Genomic DNA, 14,120 nt, shown 5'->3' with positions numbered 1-14,120 from the left:
TGTTTATTCCTGCAAAAGGATGTGAAAAGAGTTGTGCACGTGTGTGAACACCACCGTGTCGTACACGTCTGTGTATCCAGCTTCATACTTTGTCACTTGGCACAACCCTTTTCTTCCTCACTCATCATCCTCCCAGCTGCAACTGTCATTAGCCAGAGTCAGCAGTTCACTTCAAACAAAGCCCAGGGCAGAGCAATAAAAAAAGGAGAAGACAGTGGGCAAACAAACTGGGAGGCAGACTAAATAACTGTGGCTTGTTTGGTGGGCGAGGAAACTACACTTCAGCGGTGTGTGCGCGCCGCTGGCTGTGACGGTGAACTTTTCTGCGTGTGTGCTCATGTTGGCAGCAAACATTAGAAAACAAAAGCGGCTCCGCTTCGTGCATCTCCATTAGACCACAGCTGTTCTCTGTGCTTAAACCTATTGCAGGTGTGTGAGCGACTGTCTTTGTGGAACTGTCGTTATGTGTAAATCTACGGTGTCTGCTCTTTACATGAGTCAATTGAACATTAAGTTCAACGTGCTTCTTTTATGAAAGCAGGGAAGGCCATCCTTCAACACGAAAGTACCAGTCTGTTGTTTCAACAGGTAAAGAGACAAAGAAACACAGGACAAAAAACAGAATATGTACAATTTAAGATTCTTACATAATACAAATTTAAACTGACAAATTGTGTCAATATTTTTTATTTTATCAAATATATTTTAAAAGTACAAAGCTTCTACAGAGCAGCAGGAGTTCATCAGAAATCTGCCATTGAATTATTGATGGTTTTGCTGGCGTGTTGTAAGTTTACCCCCATTTCCCATCATCCCATTGTTGATACTCTCTCCCACTAGCTTACAGCTCCTCACACCCCCAACAACTGTAATGAGACAAAAAGGGAAATGTTTAGAGATGGTGTCTTGTTTTTAAGTCTACAGGATTATCAAATCATTTAAAAAATGCTATCGAGGTATAATGGGAGAAAGAGGGATTGGACTTCACTCTTACAAAATAAACATGTCTCTTTTTTTTGTCTCATAACACTTGTTCTAGTGTTTTGCTTCCTTGTATTCTCTGACCCAGATTCATAGGGCATAGCTGTCCTTCTTTCTTGGTTCTGCTGGAAGTTTGCTTTAAATAGCCTAAAAAACTGAAAAAATCCTAAATTAGCCAAAACAGCTAGCATGCACCTGAAATATTAGCTAAACTCCAAAATAGCCTAAAAAACAAAAAAGGATAAGTTAGCAAAAACAGCTAGCATGTAGTTGAAATATTAGCTCAACTCCAAAATAGCCTAAAACACAAAAAAAATCCCAAATTGGCCAAAGCAGCTAGAATATAGCTGAAATATTAGCTACACTCCAAAAAAGCCTAAAAAGGGCCTAAATTAGCCAAAACAGCTAGCATGCACGTGAAATATTAGCTACACTCCAAAATAGCCTAGAAAAAAAGCCTAAATCAGCCAAAACAGCTAGCATGTAGCTGAAATATTAGCTAAACTCCAAAATAGCCTAAAAACAGAAAAAAGCCTAAATTAGCCAAAACAGCTAGCATGTGACTGAAATATTAGCTACACTGCAAAATAGCCTAAAAAACTGGAAAAATCCTAAATTACCCAAAACAGATAGCATGTAGCTGAAGTATTAGCCAAACTGCAAAATAGCCTAAAAAACAAAAAAAGCCTAAATTACCCAAAACAACTAGCATGTAGCTGAAATATTAGCTAAACTGCAAAATAGCCCAAAAAACAGAAAATTAGCCAAGACAGCTAGCACGCACTTGAAACATTAGCTACACTCCAAAATAGCCTAAAGAAACCTAATAAATGGCAAAATAGTCCAAAAGGCTATCATAATATCATTACAGCTTTCAACTTTACTACACATATAATATAAAGTACGACTAACCGACTATTAAACAAGTAATCGACTAGTTTAATAGTCGCTCAGACGTCGATGAGTCGACTAATCGTGGCAGCTGTATCTGTGACACACCTTTGATGTCAAATCGACGTCATTAGCAGCGCGATGACCCCCCAAAATCAATGAACTGTGTCATTTTCTTGGTCCCTCTAATCCCTCATAAATAAATGCAAACATTATGCTGAACTACAGAAATAACCAATCAGAAGCAGGTTGGAACGTCTCCTTGATGTCAAAATGACGCCATTTTCTCCTGGCTTGGACCTGTCTACTTCTGTTGAGGAGCTATTTCTCTCCAAAACCAACCAATTTCATGCTTAGCGTGATGAATTCCAGTTCAAATATTTTTGTGTTTCTCTTTTTCTGTGTATCACATTGAGACACACACTGAACAGTAATAAAACTTTCATTCAAATATCTTAATAGCAGGTGATTTTACAACTCTGCTCCACAGATTCTAATCTCATTTGTGGCTTCATCTACAGCTCGTCTTAAATGTGATGTCTTCTCTGCAGTGGAAGCAGATGTCATCAGTTCATGCAGTACTGCTGGGATTTCTCTAAAAGCTGAACTACCAGGTTGCACATGATCTGATTTTCAGCTGTTGGAGGTCGCAGCAGTGTATGGACACCTGAGAGCTTGTGTTTGCACCGCCTCTCCCATAAGTGCATAGCAACATCAACGTGGTGACCAAAATAAACTGTCACCAGCATCCCACTTCCGCAAAATTTGCAGAATTCTACACTTTCTGGCTCTCAGTTTCCCATCAGCCACCATCAGCATTTGATGTCTCTGTTTTGAATTGAACATGTGATGCGCAAAAGTCCAGATTCTTTTCATCTGCATTACCAACAAATGCCGTTATCGCTTGGAAAAATCTGTCTCGGGTTGACTCTTTGTTTGTGTTTTTGTCTTCACAGTCGCAGGTCTGTGTTTGTGGGAAAATTGATGGTATTACTTGTTTTCATGCACAGAGGATTAGCAAATGTGCAAGCCAGTGTGTGGAGGCACCCCTATGGAAAATCCAGGCAGGAGTTAATGTGGGCAACCAAAAGTGAAACAGACTTTCCACCGCCAGACGGTCTACAAACGTGTGATTTTAGATCAGGGGTCTAAATGTGGAGATTAGCTATTGATTTAGCAACATGCCAACATTTTTGGCTAATTTGTTATCTACTGTGGTTCTTAGGCTAATTTAAAGTTTAGCTTCTATTTTAGCAACAGACAAACATTTTTTATTAATTTAGTTTACTGATAAATTTTATGCTAACTTGGGTTTAGCTAAAAATGTATCAACATGCAGATGTTTTCAGCTAATATGTTATCTACTGAAGTTTTGGGGGATAATTTAGAATTTAGATTCTATTTTAGAACAAGCTAACTTTTTTGAGTAATTTAGTTTACTGAGGAATTTTAGGCCATTATGGAGCTCAGCTAGTAATTGAGCGATGAGCTAGCTTTTTATTTTTTGGCTAATTTGGCCTCTAATTAAATTTTTGTGCTAATTTGAAGTTAAGCTAATATTTTAGCAATATGCTAACATTTTTGGCTAATTTGTTATCTACTTAAGTTTTTAGGCTAATTTAGTGTTTAGCTTTTATTTTAGCAACATGCTAACATTTTTGGCTAATTTGCTATCTATTTGAGTTTTTCGGCTAATTTAGTGTTTAGCTTTTATTTTAGCAACATGCTAACATTTTCGGCTGATTTAATTTACTGAAAAATGTTATGCTAATTTGGAGTTCAGCTAGTAATTAGGCAACGAGCTAGCTTTTTCGCTAAGATGGCATCTACTAAAGGTAAAAACGTTTTTAAAAATCCCATTTTGAGAAATGCTAGTTTCTTTTCACAGTTTAGCTTTTGTACATGCCAAATAATAGACATAATTCATATTTACAAAAGAAATATGGTCATGAATTCAAATCCAAATTTCCTAAATGCTAAAGTAAGACTATTTGGCTCCTTCTAGGTGTTGATCATTAGAAAATAAGCCCAAATGGCTCTTTTACTGTTAAAGGTTGCCCACCTCTGTTTTAGATGCTCCTTAAAAGCTAAAATTGTATGACGTTGTCATTAGTTTTCTATATATATATATATATATATATAGACATAAAGGGTTATCTCTGTAATCTTACATTTTGATTTAGTGCAACGGTTTGAAAACAAACCTGTCAGTCATGTGGATTAAAGCTGCTTTGTATTTAATCAAGTTGTGCTGAATATTGAACCTTTTATACAGAGTAACATCTTCAATCTGAATGAATCTAAGCTTGTTCTGCCATCTAGTGGTGACTCGGTTATACAGCAGCATTTTGGATTTATTTATTTTTCTCCAAATGTCCTAACTGTTTATGACTGTAGAATACATTCATTATTAACCCCTTCAAACTCGGTGCCACTAATTCAAGTTAATTCAGGATTATCGTAAAATTAGCTTGAATGGAAACAACAAAAGAATGTTATTTTTAATTATTTGAGAATAAAGGGGTTAAAATGTTAAGATATTATTTGTTCAAGGAATAAATTTTACCAAATACATTGCAGATAATGATTAAATTAATGAAGAAAATAAAAAATAGTAATAAAAAATAAAAGATTTATTTCCATTTGTTTAAAGCACTGTTTCCTAAGTTTGCTAATGTCTGTTTTAACTGTTCTATGACTGTATAATACAGTCATTATTAACCTCTTCAAACTCGATGCCACTAAATCCATTTAATTAGCTTAATTGGAAAAAGCATAAAAAATTTGTTTAACTATTTGAGAAAAAAAAATCAGGCGTACAGGGGTTAAAATGGTAAGATAATAATAGTTTAAGGGAGAAAAAATATTAAATGAATTGCAGATGATAATTAAATTTCTTTTTAAAAATGAAAAAATAAAATAAAACAGATTTATTTTCATTTTTTTACATCACTAGTTGCCTAAAACAAAAAACATGTTTTTTTTTACTTTAAATGTAATTAAAGCTAATTCCATTTACATCAGGATTCTCATTAAATTAGATTGAATGTTATAATACTGAATAATATAATTTTCAAATATCCAAGAAAAAAATATCAGGCATAAAGAGGTTAAAATAGTAAGGTATTAATAATATAAGGAGTTAAAACATTACATGCATTGCAGATAAAGATAAAATTAAGACTGTTTGATGAAAAAATACAATAAATTGATTTTTGAAATCACTGGTTGCCTAAAACAAACCAAAAAATGCTTTTTTAAAACTTTAAATGTATTTTGAATGATTGAACCCACTCCAAAATACACGATTATCAGTTAATTACTTTCTAAATGTATTTTATCCTGATGAGTTTCAAACTTAATTAACTTCAAGGTCAAATATTCAGGGAAAATAGTGAAGCAGATGGCAGTCTGTAAGCGTTTCAACATAAAACTATAGGTGCAGGGAATACAGATTATCAGTCGTCATGAGAAAACTTAATAAAAAACAAATAAAGCTTACTTTTAAGAGTGATAAAGCAAATAATTTACCTTGTTTTTGCACCATTCTTGTCAATTTTTGAAGCCTGGAGGCAGTTTTTTGGTTGTTTGTCCTACTTTTTGCACGTTTCTCGTGTTAAAATGTGCTTTCCACATCTTTTAATGATCTTTTATGATACGTTTCCAGAATAATGTCCAGCTCCCTGCCAGTGGTTTCTTCAGCAGCAGAGAGCTTATACGTTCAGACAATCTGATTTGATTGAAAACTCTGCAAATCCCACTCTGGCCCCAGCGTTCAATCTTACATTATCACACTGTCGCCCCATAAACCCACTTCTTAATCCTAAAGCCTTTTTATTTTATGGTCAGTGTGCCACAAATCCCTCTTTGTATTACCCCGCCCCCATTTGACTGTATAAGTGTGTGTGTGAGTCTGGATGTGAGGGGATGAGTTCCGCCACAGCTGGCATTCTCATCCAGGACTTTTTTTAGTGTCCTGCTCGGAGGGAATCGGGGAACAACCCAAACTCATACCTGGATAAGGTCAAACGGAGGATTTTTTAACCGGATGATCTGATTATTTTGACATTTATTGTGGTTTTGCTGAACTCTGAGGATATTCTTAACAATTTTCTTTAATTTGTTCTAAATTTTGGGGGAGAACAAAGATTTTATTTTGTTTTTTTGGTCAAATCTGCCAACAGCAGCCTGGAAAAATGTTCTAGAGGAGAAAAGGACAATTTTATGCTGACCATGACAACTCACTTTTGGATACACAGCACTATGTTTATTTAATCATCCACAAAAAAAAATTAAAATATTTTCAAACTTCACTATTCAAGAACCCATTTTTATTTGGAAGAGCCACAAAAAAAGGATCCACATCTCAGCAAACTCGATGCAGGACCCCCGAGCATCACCTCAATGAAAGGGCATAAAGAAGAAGCGCGCTCTCGGTGAAACAGCATCAGCACCGATGCGCGTCCCCGCCCCGGCCGCGGCTGCCCAAGATCTGGAGAAGGAGTTGGAGCTGTGCGAGTTAAAAGTTGGGCTAAAAGGGGTGTGAGAGGATGCTGCAGAAGATTTGAACACAATCTGTGGAGAAACGCGTGAAAAGTGAAGGATGCCTCGCGCACTTCTGGGCATATGCCTCCTGTTTTTGGGCTTCCATTCATCCTCATCAGGTAAGCAGAAATTCTTTATCATCAATATTTTATTTTAAATCTCATCTTCTTTTTTATTTTTATAAGAAAAAGTTAAATTAAATCCAAATAAAAGAGAGAATTGCCGCAGGGCAAATGCGTCCAGAGATGTTGGGGTATTTGAAGGGCATCCCATGACGCACGAAAACCACGCGTTTGGGGCAAAACGCGGATTGTTTGGCGCACACGGATTGTGTAGCGAGATTCTAAATTACAGACTTGGGGAGGGAGGAATCAGAGAAGAGAGAGGTGGTGGGGGGGAAGGGGAAAAAAGTGCAAACTGCGTCCATCCTGCAGGAATGCGCATGCTGGTCCCGCTCGGGCTGGACTGTCTGCATTGCAGTGCTTTCCGGGAGCAAGTTTCTGCAGCGCGCGCGCTCACTTACCTCTCCACAAACCTTAAACGCATCATTTCATTATTTATTATATCGTTTTAAAAGGCGATAAAATGGTTTTTGGTGTTGCTGCAGAAGGGGAATGCATGCAGAAGGGGTGAGTCCTCATCAGGACAAGCCCACTGCAGTACCCCCCCCTCCCAACTTGAAAGTATATCACCTGAGAAGACTCCTCTGATAGAATAATTTGCATAAAAAATAAAGTCTTTATTATTTCTAGATTCCTTTAGAGCTAAAATGAGTATTTTCTGTGCGAATGGCTTAGAAATAATTGAAAAATTAACATTAATTCCCATTTTACTGTCAATTTCTGAACAGAAACGTATGTCCATGCTGGAATTCCTCAATACCTTTTGGTATTTCTTCACCCAAAAAAAGTTTTCTTTATAAAAAAAACATTTTAAAGTCTGTTAATGTTGTCATTTTAAAGCTATTAATCAGTTTTGTTGTGTGCTAGATGGAGGAAATGGAGCATGAGATCCCAGAGCTCCATCTTTGGAAGGGGCGGAGACGCCCTCTCTCAGGTGGATGTCTCTTTGAAGAACTTCTATTTTTAAACCTAAAGCTTAGTGATTCTGTCAGCATTAGTGGAAAAAAACAAAAGAAGCTCCTATGGGAGGAACTATTCTCTATATAGATTTTGATTTCCCACCCTCTGTGCATCCTGAATTATTTAGTTGCAACCCCTTCAAAATAAAACAGTTTCTACCTCTGCGTGATTTTAGCATTCTGCAACCGTCTGCATCCCCAGCAGCAGCTCGGTGACTGCATGCACGCTGCAGGAATGATGTGTCAGCCCAGACGCAGCAGACTGATGATTCAGCAGAGGTGCTGCAGCTCCGTGCTGATCTTCACTGCTCCTAAATGATAAATAGAGAATGGGACTGAGTGTTGCTGCAGAGGAGGAAGGGAGGGTGTGGATTCACATGAGAAGAGTGCAAAAACCTGCAGGTTAGAAGCCCTAAAAACAACCAAATACAATATTTTAGGAATAAAAATGTATAAAAAGCAGATTGAATAAGTGTCTGTTTGCAAATGATTTCATTTTTGCATCAAACTGCAAGATTATGTAAATAAAATACCGAGCAAGCACACTTAATGTAAAAAATCAATCTAAAAGAGAACCTATAGGATATATTACATTGATCGATTAGTGCTGCAGAGCTGGGAACTCTGTCTTAGAAAGACTGAGTCAGAAGGACAAGGTCAAATTTCACTTCCTCAGCGCAGTTTAAGGTGACTGAAGTCATGCAAGGTAAAAGCATCGTGTGGTAGAGAGCAAAAGGGATGTGGCTGGAAGGATTCATGAGTCAAAGATCATTGTATTGTTATTAATGGATCGATGCTTTCCTGCACTTATTTGTAACTAGTATAAATTGGACAAAATAGATTTTTATGGAGAGTGAAATATTGAAAGGTTGAAGTTGATTTATTCTGAAATAATATTCCTGCCTTTTTATTATTCATAATTATGTTAAATATGGTTTTAAATTTGTAAAAATTAGCATTCTGTTACATTTTTGGACTATTTTGGAATTTACTAAGATTTTTTTAGGCTATTTTCGATTTTAGCTAATATTTCAGCTACATGTTAGCTGTTTTGGCTAATTTATGCTTTTTAAAGTGTTTTAGTCTGCTTTGGAGTTAGTTGGCTAATGTTTACATGCTAGCTGTTTTGGCTAATTTAGGATTTTTTTCCAGTTTTTAGGCTATTTTGAAGTTTAGCAATTTTTTTCAATTACATGCTAGCAGTTTTGGCTAATTTAGGCTTTTTTTTTTAAAAGACGTTTTTAGGCAATTTTGGATATTTTATTTTTTATTTTTATATAAGATTTAGGCTAGTTGTTTAGGCTAATGTAGGCTTTTTTTCCCCACTTTAAGGGTTTTTCGAAGTTTAGCTATTTTTTTTAACTACATGCTAGCGGTTTTGGCTAATTTAGGGTTTATAAAAAAAAAAAAAAGTTTTTAGGCTATTTTGGAGTTTAGCTAATATTTCAGCTACATGCTAGCTGTGTTGGCTAATCTAGCCCCAAGCACACACACACTTTTTTAGGCTATTTTGAAGTTCAGCTATTTTTTTCAACTACATGCTAGCAGTTTTGGCTAATTTAAACTTTTTTATGGAAAAAAAAAACGTTTTTAGGCTATTTTGGACTTTATATAAGATTTAGGCTACATGCTAGTTGTTTAGGCTAATGTCGGCTTTTTTCCACACTTTAAGGGTTTTTCGAAGTTTAGCTATTTTTTTCAACTACATGTTAGCGGTTTTGGCTAATTTAGGCTTAAAAAAGGTTTTTAGGCTATTTTGGAGTTTACCTAAGATTTAGGCTACATGCTAGCTGTTTTGGCTAATGTTGGCTAATTCCCCCCCCCTCCGACACACACACATTTTTTAGACTATTTTGAAGTTTAGCTATTTTTTCAGTAACATGCTAGCTGTTTGGGCTAACCTACGCTTTTTTCTGTGGGGGTGGGGGTAAATTGGCATTTAGCTAACATTTTACCTGGCTATTAGCCTCAGCGTTTTTCGCTATCAGCTTCAGCTTTTTTAGCTACCAATTCAGCTTAAGCTACCAGCACTAGCATCTTCAGTAGCCAAATTCAGCTTACAGCATTCACACTAGCATTATCGCAGGTAATGCTATATTTAAAGTCTTAAAAGTTTAGTTTTAGAGTGTTCAATAAAATGTTTATCCTGTTCGGCCCGTGATCTAAGGTGTGTTTTGGATTTTGGCTCCATGTGCGATTGAGTTTGACACCCTGATCTAGAGTGACTTTTTAAGGAAAACATTCCCACATTTGCTTATCTGCTTTAATCCCAGACCTCTGTGTCTGTATAAAACTGTTTACTGACAACATTTACAAATATCCACTATAATAAATTACATTTCTGCCTCCAATCTGACCTGTGTTTTCTTTTAATGTCAACCTAAAGTTCAAATTTACTGATAGAAACCTCTAAATGGTAGCAGGACTGTATCTTGACATTTTTCAGAAAAGCTAGATATTTCTAAAATTAAAAATGTGTTTCATCTGTATTAGAGTTCATCGTTTTGTAAATCTCTTGAGAGCATTAGAGAGGATATTTTGAGACTTACAGTGACACAGCGTTTTCTCCTGCAGCTGAAGCTTTTTGCTCAGCAGAAAGATAGAATTACGGTGACTTTTACCGGCCTTGAGCCGCAGCACAAACAGGAGCAGATGTTCATGTGAGTCTCATAACCAAAAGAAGAATGCTGAGATAAATTTTCACTCAAAAAAGCATGTAAATTCAGATTTTGTTGATGATTTGAGTGTTTACGGCACAGAGCAGATTTAAAAACAAGCTGTGCAATTATAATTCTAACAAATTTCCTTTTTTTAAGCTTCTGGTCTCACCCAAACACCTGACTTAAAACCCTCCTGGTTATGAAATTTGTTTGAGCTACGCTTTAATTTAAACCATGTTTTGCTTCACATTTTATGCAGTAAAACACACTTTTTTAACAATAAAAGACAGATAAAAGGCTGCAAAGCAAAATGTGACTACATAAAAACCTTTATTTCTTTGTCTCTGCAGATGAATGTGTGGATCCACTCGTCTCTGGACTTTATGCTTCCTCCTTCTGGGCGTCTTCCAGATATAACTTTCTTTATTCTGCTAATTTTGCAAAGCTGTATGGTAAGTAAGTTCTGCTTTAACTGTCCTGCATTCATAGGATTCTCATGTTTGACACATTTATCAGTGTAGAAACTGTTTGATCTTATCGTGGTCAGACACCACAGCGGTTATAAATCACATTCTTGACGAGATTTTATCTTCCAGGCAAGACATTTAACTGTACAGCATATGTACAAACACAAATACGCCAGTGATTGCTAAAGAAAAAAAACAGCTGTTTTTTTGCATGGTTTTAAATATTAAAGAGGTAAAGCCAGTGAGAAAAGCTCCTTACTCAAATGAGTGTTATTAATACGGCTATGAATCATCTTTAGAGCAAAAAGCTTCTATGAAACAGTTAGAAACAGGTCAGAGATAAAAAAAAAAAAAATAAAAAAAATTGGCAAAATTTTTTTTTCAGTGTATGAAAGATGTATTTTCATGGAGTCTCTAAGGGGACGTTGAAGCAATAAAAAAAAAAAAAAAAAAGAAAATTGAAGTAAAATAAAAGATTACTACCTGGTGCGCAACACCTATTGTGTACTGTGTGTGCACCTACCAAAAAGGTCATTAGTATTTTTTTTACTTCAATATTTAGGAAAAAAATTACTTTTTTAGCTACTATCTGATGTACACAAGTTACTCTCTGGTGTGCACCAGCTACTAACCAGAAGAAATATATTTTTTTTTACTTCAATTTTTAGAAAAACATTTTTTTTTTTTTTTTTTTTTTACTTTGATGCAATCTTTAGAAAAAAAAAATCAGTTATTATCTGGTGCGCACCAGTTTCTATCGACTGTGGATTGGTTAGTAACCAAAAAAAAACTTTTTTTTTCACATCAATTTTTTAGAAAAATATATTTTTTTTACTTCAATTTTTAGGAAAACTGTTTTTGACTTCAATTTTTAGAAAAGAAAACATGTTTTTTAGCTACTATCTGGTACGCACAAGTTATATATCTGGTCCGCACCAGTTAGTAACCAGAAAACTAAACATTTATATTTTTTGCTTCAATTTTTAGAATAAAGAAAACTGCTTAAATTTTTGGGAAAAAATGTTGTTTTTACTACAATTTAAAAAAAAAATACTTCACGTTTTTTGATTTACATTGATGTCCCTTGAGGGGCTCTATACAATTAAAAAAAAAAAATGTTACTATCTGGTGCACACCAGTTACTATTGTGTGCGCACCAGTTAGTAACCAGAACATTTTTTTTTTTTTACTTCAATCTTTTTTTTCCTTCAATGTCCCTTTCGGGGCTCCGTACATTTTCAACAAACCCGTAGAAGTGTGTTTGAAAGGTCCGATTCATCACCACTGTTGAGCATCCATCTTGTAGTTCTAATTTTAGTCAGATTTTAATTAAATTTTTCATAAATTATTACAATCATCTTTTGATCTATTCTAAAAGCATAGCAGTGGTTTTTTATTTATGATTATGTTGTTTTAAGCCAAAATCCAAAAATTTGTATTGTTTTCTAGGACATATAGTTGATACAGAGACGCAACAATTCATTAGAGATTTGCATCTGAGTTGTGGGCGGAGCAACCCTAACCACCCTTCCTATCATCCATAGCTGAGAGCTCTTTGTTTACACAATGTCCTTCATAATGAGAAAAAACACCCACAAGAACACGTTAAAAGCACATTTTATTATCAGAGGGGGTCTTTAACATCATGTTTCTCTCTGTTGTCAGGCAGCAGTGGCTGGTCTCCCTCCCCCAGGGACAGACAGCCATGGCTGCAGGTGAACCTGGGCAGGAAGTACAAGCTGAGGGCGATCGCCACCCAGGGCACCTTTAACTCGTACGACTGGGTCACCAAGTACACCATCCTGTATGGAGACCGCCCAGACTCCTGGACGCCATACATCATGCAAGGAGGCAACTCTGTAAGTGTCTCTTTGCAACATGGTCAGAATTAAGTCAAGAAAGTGGGAGTATTGGGTTATATTTGTTCATAATCACCAGAACAAAGACAGAACAGTATCTGTCTCTAATATAAAAAGCTAATCTCATCATCAGCTCATTTCCAGTAGTACATTATAAGGCGTTAACGTTGCTGCAGCGACTCAATAACTCTTTGTGATTTCCCTGTCGCATCTGTTTTTAGACACTGCCTGGGAATTGGAATTATTATCAAGTGAAGAGGAATGTCTTCCATTATGCCTTTACTGCTAAACACATTCGTCTGCTGCCTCTGGCGTGGAACACAGAGAACGGAGGCAAGATCGGCGTGAGACTGGAGCTGTTTGGCTGTCCTTATGGTAAAAACTGACTCACTGCAGAAATAAATTCTCTAATCACATTTTTGGCTTACTTAGATGCAACATTTCTTTTTAGATTCTTATGTGCTGCAGTACAACGGGGACGACTCGGTGATCTACATGTACCCGGAAAAAAGGTCCCGCACTCTGCAGGATCACATTGCTCTGAATTTCAAAACTCTGGAGCAGGACGGGCTGCTGTTGCACAGTGAGGGGATACAGGGGGACGTCTTTACCCTGGAGCTGAAGAAAGGCCGTCTTTACCTGCACATCAGCCTTGGTGAGGCTGTGATGTCACTTCTGAACTTGTAAAGCCAGATTAGTTTAAGGGTCATTCCAGAATTGGAGGACATTTGGGCTTCAGAATTCATGAAACTTTCAGATTTTCTGCATCAATAATAGGTCACGATCTATCAAAGGCTTGATTAGCTCAACTTACTCATCAATGGTACAATTTTTATTATAACATATATATTACATACATGCCTCACAGCAAGAAAGCCCTGGTTCAAATCCCACTTTTCTGTGTGGAGTTTGCATGCTCTCCCCATGAATTTGTAGGTTTTCTCTAGGCCCTCCAGTCCAAAAGCATGCTTCCTAGGTGGATTGATTACGCTAAATTGTCCCTAGGTGTGGGTTTGTGATTGTGTGGCCCTACTACAGACTAGTAACCTGTAGTCATCTTAGGTTCTGGCCACCCCATGATCCTGAAAGGGATACAACAGGTTAAGAAAATGGATAAATGGTGACAAAACTGGATTACCACTTTTTATGGGCAACGGGGTTGGAAATCTCAACTGATATTAGTATTCTCTCACGAGTAGTAATGGAAAGTGTGGAAAAGAAGTGAAGAAGTGAGTGTATTCAGGTTGGAATGGGTGGAGAAAAGTGTCAAGTTTGATGTGTGACAGAAGAGTTTCAGCTCATATGAAAGGAGAAAACTGTGGTGAGAGCAGCCATGTTGTTTGGCACAGAGGAAAACACAGGAAGCAGAGCTGGAGGTAGCAGAGATGAAGATGCTGAGGTTCTCTTTGGAAGTGATCAGAATAGATAGTACATTACAGCTGTTGTTGACTTTCGGCTTATCCCATTCGGGGTCGCCACAGCTAAACAGCATCCACTCAGTGATTTGGCGGATTTTTTAAGTCGGATATCCAGACGCAATCGTAATAGTTGAAAACGCTCAAGCTGAAGTATCAGCTAAATGCCAAATTAGCCTAAAAAGCTATAAAAAAAAAACCAAAACAACAACAAAAAAAAA

The 14,120-nt window shown here is 36.5% G+C and overlaps 1 protein-coding gene across 1 annotated transcript in view; it reads left to right on the top strand.

Moving 5' to 3' along the window:
• Positions 1-5,454: 5,454 nt before the first annotated feature.
• Positions 5,455-14,120, top strand: part of cntnap1 (contactin associated protein 1) — a 26,688-nt gene continuing 18,022 nt past the window's right edge. The window contains exons 1-5 of the mRNA XM_024272249.2: positions 5,455-6,536; positions 10,509-10,610; positions 12,291-12,484; positions 12,706-12,859; positions 12,936-13,139. Coding sequence (XP_024128017.1) covers positions 6,476-6,536; positions 10,509-10,610; positions 12,291-12,484; positions 12,706-12,859; positions 12,936-13,139 — 715 coding nt within the window. The 5' untranslated portion in view covers positions 5,455-6,475. The remainder of the gene's footprint in view (positions 6,537-10,508; positions 10,611-12,290; positions 12,485-12,705; positions 12,860-12,935; positions 13,140-14,120) is intronic.

Source organism: Oryzias melastigma, linkage group LG8 (genome assembly GCF_002922805.2).
Source record: "Oryzias melastigma strain HK-1 linkage group LG8, ASM292280v2, whole genome shotgun sequence".
In the NCBI taxonomy this organism is placed as follows: Eukaryota; Metazoa; Chordata; class Actinopteri; order Beloniformes; family Adrianichthyidae; genus Oryzias; species Oryzias melastigma.
This window is presented reverse-complemented; position numbering and strand designations above follow the sequence as displayed.